Here is a 9,683-nt window from a genome sequence, read left to right as displayed (position 1 = left end):
ATGCTGCAAATGGCGATGAATTAACAAATGAGTGTTGAATTTAATGCCAAGGCCTTGTACCAACAACTGTAAATGTTTTGGGGAAATACACTACCAATCAAAAGTTTGGGGTTTAGTAAGATTTGTTTTATGTTTTTAAAAAAGACGACTCTTATTCTCACCAAGACTGGATTTATTTGATCAAAAATACAGTGAAAACACTAATAGTGTGAAATAAGTACACACATTAAAATAAATGTTATATATTTTAAAATGTAATTTATTGATGTGATGTCAAAGCTGAATTTTCAGCATCATTGCAGTCTTCAGTGTCACATGAAAAAAATTGTTCTTATCAATGTTGAAAACAGTTGTGCTGCAAACCTATCAGGATTCTTTGATGAATATAAAGTTAAAAAAAACAGCTTTTATAATAAATAAAAATAAATAGAAATGTACTGAATAAATGTGAAGCCTTTGTTGTCACTTTTGATCAATTTTAATGTGTGCTTACAGAATAAACGTATTAATTTAATTTTTACAAAAATCTTACTGACCCCAAACTTTTGTACAACTGAAGTGATTTTATAATAAAAAATAATCAATATAAGGATATTTAGTGAACCGTGTCCTCCCACAGCCACAAAAAAAACCAAGCCCTCCCTAAAGCAGATTTTCTGTGATCTAGCACTTTGATATGCAGCTTTTTGTCAATAGGCACTATGCTCATTTCTCCTCACACAACACATTCTCTAAGGCTCTGTCATGTGTCAGAGCAATCTTTTGCAATTTTGCTAGTCAAAATGGGAATGGATGCGAGATGTCACGCTGAGATTGGGGACACGGTGAGACTGGCTGCAGTTTCTAGATGGCGAGTAGGTAAACGAGGTAGGCTTTGAAGGTAATGAAATCCATTTATTACACTCATTTAAATCATTTTCAATTCATAGAATGTCCTTTTGCTGTGCCTCAGTTTGCAGTGTAATTAGGGCATGGTATTATAATCTTGATCTAATCCATGCGCTTTCAGTAAATGTCTGGGTATCTGTTGGAAAGGAAGTGGCTCAGCAGGAGTCTGAACTGACAGCAGCTTGGCCGCAGCATCGCAAATGGGAGGAGCGGCGTAACATGTTTTAATTAAGATATGCATGTATTTGCAGCCACTGAGAGCAGAGTGACAGCACATGAATTATAACAGTCCAAAGAATGATCAACAATGAAGCCTGACACCCACTCATGAAGTATAGTGGTTGTACAGGAAACATGACTAACATTCCGGAAAAACTGGAAAGCAGCATTATGCTTTCATATACAGTAGAAATAAAGACATTTTAAACAGTTCACCAGTGACATGTATACAATGTTCCATGTTTCAATAAATCATGTTTTTATTCATAATTTACATTTTATTAGACAAACATTGTAACTCAAGTCTTGCTCTGTGGCATCAGTGCATTTTATAGAATGCATGTAGACAAAACATAAAAACATGCAGTTTCTGTCATATTTTGAGCGTTTCTGTGTTGTTATTTCAATATTAAAGACAGTGAAAGTAGTGGTGTTAGGCCTGGGACAGAATAGACGATTTTCAAATCTTAACCAATTTTGTGGGAGACCACAGACATAAGGGCAGTTTCAACTGATTTTTAGCATTATAATCCTTCAAATGCACACACTAGAGGATTTGTTCAGTCCGCGAGAGAAAGCACACAATATCCTGTTGGTGAAGCTTGCTTGCTCTCATTGGCTATCCAGATCAAGTGTCGATATTTACGATTCGGGATAGTTTGGGCTCTGGCATGATCAGGAGCAGTAAAATAATAGCAATGACACCACACAACCGAGGCTTTTTTAGACAAAAAGACGTTTGCGACAAGCCTTGATCGGTCGGGGGTGCAAATTGGGCTTAAAATCTTCAAATATGTGGCCAGCCTAAGAAGGCATTTAAATCGTACTGCAATCAATCAGAACTGCAAAAATAATGATTGTTTTCTAATAGGTTTCCTGAAAACATTCCTTGTCTGCAATTGGTTGAATAATCTGATGATCCCGCCCCAATCTCATACCATTTGTTAAACCAATGTTGCTGTTGTTGGGCTGGTTTGGATGTTCAAACAAAGTTTAAAAGCAGCACAAAGTCAGCGTTTAAACTTTTTTGGCAGGGATCAACTTATGAATGTCTTACAGTTGTCGCTGCATAAAATCTCCTCTAGGAAAAAGTATTTTAATATCCAAAAAATACACACTTCAACTTTAAGCAATAATGACAGATTCTGAAACAAAAATGGAATAGTCTTGATATATATACGTCCATATAATTCCTGGCTTCCTAACCGAGACAATGAGGGGAACAGCAAAATAACTAAAATCAAAACTGACAGTGCAGCCAATCAGCACAATGAAGATAGACCACCACATTTTTTTTACAATCACAAAATCTGCTTCAGCAGCACTGAGATTCTTTTGCATTGGCACAAAATGTTAACCTACTAAAAAAAACTCAAAATCAACACACTCTCAAAGCAATTCATAACCATTTTGCTATTCATAACCGAATTGGTGTCTAATTCATATGAATTTGTACAACCTCATTCATACGTTTTTGTACGATCTGCTTACACCCCACTGGCAGTTAAGTTTAGGAAAGGACCATCAAGATGTTTTTTTCCAAACAATTTCCATACCAATCACATGGTACAAATGCATACAAAATCGCTATGTCGTAAAATAACATAATTTTTCCAAACAACAAAAGAACAAAAAACAACCCAATTGAGTATCAGAACTAAAATATGCTCATAAACATCTCGCATTAATCGATCTGAACAAACACAGTTCTGACATCAGCAACTCCAGAAGCACATAATAACCTTCACTTAACCTACTCATATAGTCCAAAAAATAGCATAAAGCTTCATAAAAACATCTGTAGGTGTTTGTCTGTAACTGACCTTTATCAAAACAACGTTAGAAAGCAGCAGTCCTTCACTCATCATATCGATTCACCTGTTAGGGTGCATAGTCGCTGCATGATTCAAAAGGATCGAACAAAAACAAAAAAATCAATATGAAGACATCTCAGGGAAGCATTTGAAAACGCTGGAAGGATTTAGGATATAACAGGGGAACTATTACATTTCAAAAACAACAAAAAAGAATCACTGAAAGTCTCTTCTCTTAAAAATCAGTAAACATTTTTTACCAAAAACAAAAATGACATTTACATACAGAACATTCCCAGTAATGTGAGGATGGACATAACACAAGTCATGGGGAGTGTGAGTGCAGTGCTCTTAAAGTGCATAACGTATCATTTTTACATTACTGTCCAGATCTTTTTTTGCCTTAGTATCCGTCAGCGTAAACCTTAGCGGTGCCGTAGGCTCCTACATGTTTTGCTTTCAGCTGCAGATGCATGGACAGAAAGCCATCTGAACATTCCCCCACCTCCTGTACCCACCCGTCTCGCTCTGAAAGCATACGGAAGACAACAGTGTTGTTTGTGGCGACAGACATACAGCCAGACAAAGACCCAGGACCCCCCTGCTCTATGTGTAGCAGAGGACTGCTCACAGCCTCATGAACAGACAGTCCAACATCAACCAGGTTTCTCAGCATAACCACAGAATGAATCAGAGCAGAAAGCCCTCCGGTCACAGCAACAAACACCGTCTCGTCGTCTTGATCCTCTTCGTTTTCATATATCTTGAGCACTAGAGGGAAACTAAAATAAGGCGCCTGAGTGATGTCTGAGGTAAAGTCATTGAGAATGACTCCGCTGCTTGGTGAGTATTGCCCGGATCCCCATGTGCTGTTGAGCGAGGTGGAGATTACTATGAAATTTCCGTGACTATCAAGGGCTCCTACATGACTGCTTGTGGTATTTAATGTGTATATCTCTCTCTGACTTGTGTTGAAGAATTCATTCGCCAAACTCAAGAGAGCCTTATAAGAGGCAGAGGCATAATTGAGATCTCCGTGGCTTGGAAAAGTGAGGTTTTGCTCTCGGACTCTATCTAATATATTGGATACCATTCCACCTGTGAGCTTCAAGGGGGCTGAAAGAATCCTGTATTTCTCCTTTTCCACGATAAGGGGCTCATTGATTACTCCGCTGCCGGCCTGAACGGCAGCAAGGAAACCGGGCCTCTCAGCTTCAGAAATGTCTTGAGCCAATTTTACGGCTAGCTTTTCTGGGAAATGGGAGCCATTTAGGCTGACACTCAGCAAAAGTTCTGATAGATTCCCATTGGCAACACGCTCACCCTCTGATTTCACACGGCCGGCCGTATCACAGAACAGATCGGACAGCCCTGCCTGGAGTATTTTGTCCTTGTGGGTTTCTAAAGCCTTGGAGAGGATTCCATCGATAAGGAAACCGTCTTTAGCGAGTTTCGTGGCGCCCTCGAAAAGTCGACTCCATTCTAAATGCCCGTAGTTGGAGTGCAGCAGTCGAAGGCCCTGCAATAATAAGGGAGCTCTGTATGTAGGCAGCTCCTGAAAGGTGTCTTGTATTGCTTTAAATGAATTTGTAGAGCGATTGTACAAAATTGCAGAAAACACTCCACCTTGAAGAAAAGGGAAGCACAAATGAATCATTCAACAGTCTTAAAAAACTTTGATGCTTTTAGTAACCTCGTGAAAGGCAAATGTAGTGGTAATTTGTTGTAGACATTAACAACAGTGTGCATTTGAGAGTCTAAACTGCTCAAATATTCCATGCTTAATTTTCTACAATAACCTTTCAGCAAAACTTGCTTGTGGTATTTTTAGAGAATTACACTGAATATTGAAAATTACACATTAAAACTGCATATTTCAGGAAATTACATCACTCTTTGAAAAGAGCTAAAAATCAATCATACATCTCAAAATCAATGATGCAGTGCAGTACTTGCTCATCCGAGTCCAAAACCAAAAGAGGATCATGCAGACTCATTTTTGACTCTTTTCTGGTCTTTGTCTTGACTCAAACTCCAATGAGCTGGTCTCGACTTGCATTCACATGGACCTTAATAATCAGATTGTAATCAAACTAGTAGCACAATCGGAATAAAAAGGTCACATGTAACCACGTCAATTGGAATGAATTGGCCATATCTGGTTAAAATGTAATTCGGATCAAGCTCAATCGGATCGATTAAGGTGTTTACATTTTTTTTTACATTTTTACATTAAAGTACTTTTCAGTCAGATTGAGCCCTCAATCCGATTACTAATGGGTTATGGTACGTTTACATAGACACTTTTTATGTTTACATGCACAACTTTTGTTTCAATCAGACTGAATTCATTCCGATTGATGAATCTCAATGTAGTGTTTACATGAACACTAAACAAGCGATCAGGCTGATGTGAGCATTGATATGTCACCAGCTTCAAATCGGAATAGATTTTTTTGACATGCGTACACTGCACTTTATTTGTTTTAAACAGCACACTTAATATTTATCCATTGCTGGTCATAATTTGGAGACAATCAGCATATGAACTAGGGCTGCACAATATATCAAAATTATCGAAATATCGCAAATGTACATATTGCGATATACATATCGCAATGGCACGCAATATCTGAATGACTTTAATAGGCTACTTCAACATTGTGAAACGTGTAAGTTTTAGGTCGACGCATATAGCAGAGAATAGACTGGGCACACGACTGTTACTTATGTGACTTTCTTGACGTGTGCTGTTTGACACATACACCGAAACATGCGCACAAGCCGCCTCTCTGAAAGCGTGTGATCCCTTCAGTTGTGTTTCATGCCTTGTTACACACTCGAACTGTCGAATACACACACAGTTATGTCAAAATGGCTGTCTTGATGAGTATTCATGTAAACACTGTCGGTTATGCTTTAAGTGAACGATATCAGTTGGGGAAAGAAGCCGAATGCGTGTCAATAGGATCCGTGTATTAAATCTTAGAGTGACAGCCTGCTAATACAGTAAAACTGCTAATACAGTAAACCTGCTAATACAGTAAACCTGCCGCTGTCTGTCAAACAACAAAAGAACAAGAGAAAATCCCTCAGTGCTCTTGGCTGAATAACCTTTGTAGCTTTATTATGTATCAGTGTATATTTAATTCATGTGAAGACTACTGTTTTTAGTTCTTATTTTTAATAAAGATAAATTAAAATAACAAAAATAATCGTCCACCCCTAGTTCAGGTGTCTTTGTTTACCTGGATGTTCTTGATGTTAAGTTTTAGGTTGGTAATAACTATACATTACCAAGTCAAAGAGTTTTTGGTATTTAAATATTGGCATTACATTTTTTGTTTGTTTACATTGATGTTAAAATTATATTGTCAGATTTGTAACATTTCATTTTTGCTAAAACACTGCTGGTCACTTTCAGAAGTTGTAGCGATGCTTTCTTTGTGAAACACATACAGTAAATTGTATCGTTCTCAGTTTTGAAATAATTTTTTTAATATAATTTAAATAGATTTTACACACCTAAAGCAATATAGTATCGCATATCGAATATCGCATTATTTAACAAGGTATTGCATATCGCATTTTTCTTCATTATCGCACAGCCCTAATATGAACCGTTGCGCCGTGCTGCCTATATTTATGCGCCTCTTTGTGCCTAAAACCATCCGCGTCTGTGGATGAGAATCCAAAACAAAGACTGGTGGGACGTTGTTCAGCTCCACTTCACAGACACTAAGTGAAAGGATAATTTTAGAATGACGGGACACTCATTTATATGACCCTTCATTCAACAAGAAGAACAGCTCAGCTCATTACACAAGTCGTAAGTCATTACACTATTTCTACATCATTGCACATGCGCAGTCCTTTCAGTTGTCCGTTTTCTATCTGATCAAGTGTTTACGTCCTCTTGATTGGATTAGAAAAGGAATAAACCACCCCTTTCAATCGGATCTGATCGGATCAGATTAAGGTGTTTACATGAAGGCCTTTTAGCCCAATTGAGCCACCAATCTGATTACTAATGGATTATTTGGTTGCATTTAAATGTAGCCAATGTGAATGTATTCATTCCGATTGATGAATACGAACATAGCTTTTCAGTGAACGCTAAATAAAGTGATCGGTGCGCATTTATATGTCACAAGCTTCTGATCAGATAACATTTTTTAGACATGCGCATACTGCACAATTATACAAGTTTCCTGCGGGTATTGCATACTAACCATCCTCCTTTTCTTTGTTTTAAAAAGTAGTCTTGATATGTATCTATTTTGGGGCCTAATTATGAGACAGCGAGCACATGAACCATTGTGCCATGCTGCTTGTATTTATCAAGCAGTAAAAAGCCCCTTTCCGCACCCAAAACATTTTTGGATGAGAGTCCGAAACAAGGACTGATGGAGTGGAGAGAGAATCTTAGAATGATGGGACACACATTTATGACACTTTATTCAACATGCTATTTCTACGTCATTGCACATGCATAGTCTGCATTTTCAATCCGATTAAATGTTTACATGTCCCCTCGATCGGATACAAAACCGATATAAACCACCCCTTACAATCTGAATGGAATTTTAATCAGATCTTTCCAATTCATTCAGATTGATGTGGTTACATGTGACTTTTTTATTCCGATTGTGCTACTAGTCCGATTAAAATCGGATTAGGGTCCATGTAAATGAGAACTTGATTTTTTGTTGTGACTAACCAAGACTGTGCCCATGACGTATCTGGTTTGTGAAGAAAAGTGAAGTGATAAAAAGTACACAATACTGACCTAATCCAGCAGTGTGTGGATGAACAACTCCAAGGCAGAGTAAAGCAGCAATCCCTGCATCTACCACATTCCCTTGATCCTGAAGAAGCTCCTTACCAATGCTGGAGCAGATTTCTATAAACAAAAAGACAGAGTGAATACATCAAGATATGTTTTGATACATACTTATGGATTTTCTGTCATAACACAAATTTTTATTGTAATTGTGAATGAAAGGAGTCATGCCTGAGTCTGTGATGATAGCAGCATTGTGGTACAGTGGTTCACCGTGCTCATGAGTATGACTACCATGATTATGATCATCTTTGGGGTCGTGGTCGTGGTCATTGTCGTGATCATCATCTTTTCCATGCTGATGGTGGTGATCGTGGTGTTCATGGTCTTCATCCTCAGAGGTTTTGTGTGTCCTGTTAGGCTCCTGATGATCTGACAGCTCTTCAACTCCAGGCCAATAGCCATTCCATTCATACAACATAAATCCAAAAACAATTGCCAGAAGAATAACAGCCACCATGACCCTGATACATGTGTCTCTTTTCCTTGTCTCTCTTTGCTGAATGATGAGGGGCCTGTAGAGTGTAAGAACAATAAGAATGTGGAGTCTGTAGGGACAGTAGTCATAAATCACAAATATAAAGTAGATTTTGTTTTTTCTGATGCTTCTCTGAATCAGTCTGAGTGTCAGTGGATGGCCCATCACTTTGATATGCTGGCTGATAGATACAATGCACAGTTGGACACTGACACACAAAAATGAAAATTCTGTCATTATTTACTCATGCTTTTGTTGGTTATATTGCTGCCGTTTCAATGCGGATGCAAATGATCAGGCTTCAATGGGTCAGATGTGAGCAATTTCACATTAAGTTTTTTGTATGACTTCACAGTTGTGATAGGATAGCACGTGAGCTGCTTTACTTTTTATAATACATGTATCATGTTTCCCAGCATTTTGACCTAAAAAAATCCTTGCTAAAGAATCTTTCAGACCATTTTGTGAATGGGTAAGACTGATTTAATGAAGACACTTTATTTAAATTGACACTGCATGGTTGGCATGATTGGAAGGTTATAAAAAAGGGATTATTGAATTTTAGATGATTACTCATTCAATTATTGCAACCCTTAACTGGCAGGAGTATCAATAAACTTCATAATATTGAGAACATACTGGAACACCCATTCTGATAGCGACGCGACGCGGCAAACCTTGAAAGATCCGTCACTGCAGGTGTTCTGCGTGGACATTTGTCGCGTCACGTCTTGCACCTGTTGTCGCACTAACATCAATGAAAGCATCCACGACATAAGAGAAAATGCAATTCACAATAAAGCAGAATCTTTTCAAATCAACGTTTAGCCTACAACAGACGTCTAAAGCAAATTTTACTTTCATTTTGTCACTTACGAATGGAAATCAATCGTAATTTCTTCATCGCCTTCTTCATCGGTAAAATCGTTGTAGTTTTCCTCTTGCACTTCGCTTGCAAGTACTTTATATTTAACAGTGCTCTGCACCATTTTCCCCGTGTGCATTTTGGCTGTTAAATTAAAACATATTCCGGTAACCTGTAGCTAATCTCCTACTTCCTGTTCGTCCTGACAGTCCGGCCAGGTAGAAACCACACAAACCCTGATGGGCGTGCACCTCACAGTGATTGTGTTTCAATAGCCTACATTTGCTGTGCTGAGAGAGATTTAAAATGTGTGTAAGTGACTGTTTGTTTGAGCTCATCTGTGATTTTGTATGTTGATATCCAAAATTTTAAAAGCAGAGGATGTGGGCCTTTTTGTATTTTTTTTTTTTTTCTGTGGGCAAAAATGGTGGAAATGTTCAACACAGCCTTTTGTTCAGTCTTGTGTTGAAATGTTTAACAGCTCAAGACTTTAATGTATGTGTCTATACAGAAAATGACTTTAAAGGGATAGTTCACCCAAAAATGAAAGTTACCCCATGATTTACTCACCCTCAA

At 38.0% G+C, this 9,683-nt stretch overlaps 1 protein-coding gene across 1 annotated transcript; it reads right to left on the bottom strand.

Moving 5' to 3' along the window:
- Positions 1-463: 463 nt before the first annotated feature.
- Positions 464-9,329, bottom strand: ggt6 (gamma-glutamyltransferase 6). The gene is made up of 4 exons (XM_079815828.1): positions 9,119-9,329; positions 7,936-8,279; positions 7,711-7,824; positions 464-4,547 (listed from the first exon to the last, which is right to left on the bottom strand). The coding sequence occupies exons 1-4, from the start codon at positions 9,244-9,246 to the stop codon at positions 3,325-3,327; spliced, it is 1,809 nt and encodes a 602-aa protein (XP_079671954.1). The 5' UTR covers positions 9,247-9,329; the 3' UTR covers positions 464-3,324.
- Between the last annotated feature and the right edge of the window lie 354 nt (positions 9,330-9,683).

Source organism: Gobio gobio, assembly GCF_949357685.1.
Source record: "Gobio gobio genome assembly, chromosome: 4".
In the NCBI taxonomy this organism is placed as follows: Eukaryota; Metazoa; Chordata; class Actinopteri; order Cypriniformes; family Gobionidae; genus Gobio; species Gobio gobio.
Note: the sequence above shows the minus strand (reverse complement) of the source record. Positions and strands in the feature narration are given on the sequence as shown.

Excerpts from the sequence above, each read along its gene's own strand:
- ggt6 (XM_079815828.1), bottom strand. The coding sequence starts at position 9,246 with ATGCACACGGGGAAAATGGTGCAGAGCACTGTTAAATATAAAGTACTT. Across the intron at positions 8,280-9,118 it reads ATTACGATTGATTTCCATTC|GCCCCTCATCATTCAGCAAA; the intron begins GTAAGTGACAAA and ends TACACTCTACAG. Across the intron at positions 7,825-7,935 it reads TGCTATCATCACAGACTCAG|AAATCTGCTCCAGCATTGGT; the intron begins GCATGACTCCTT and ends TTTTGTTTATAG.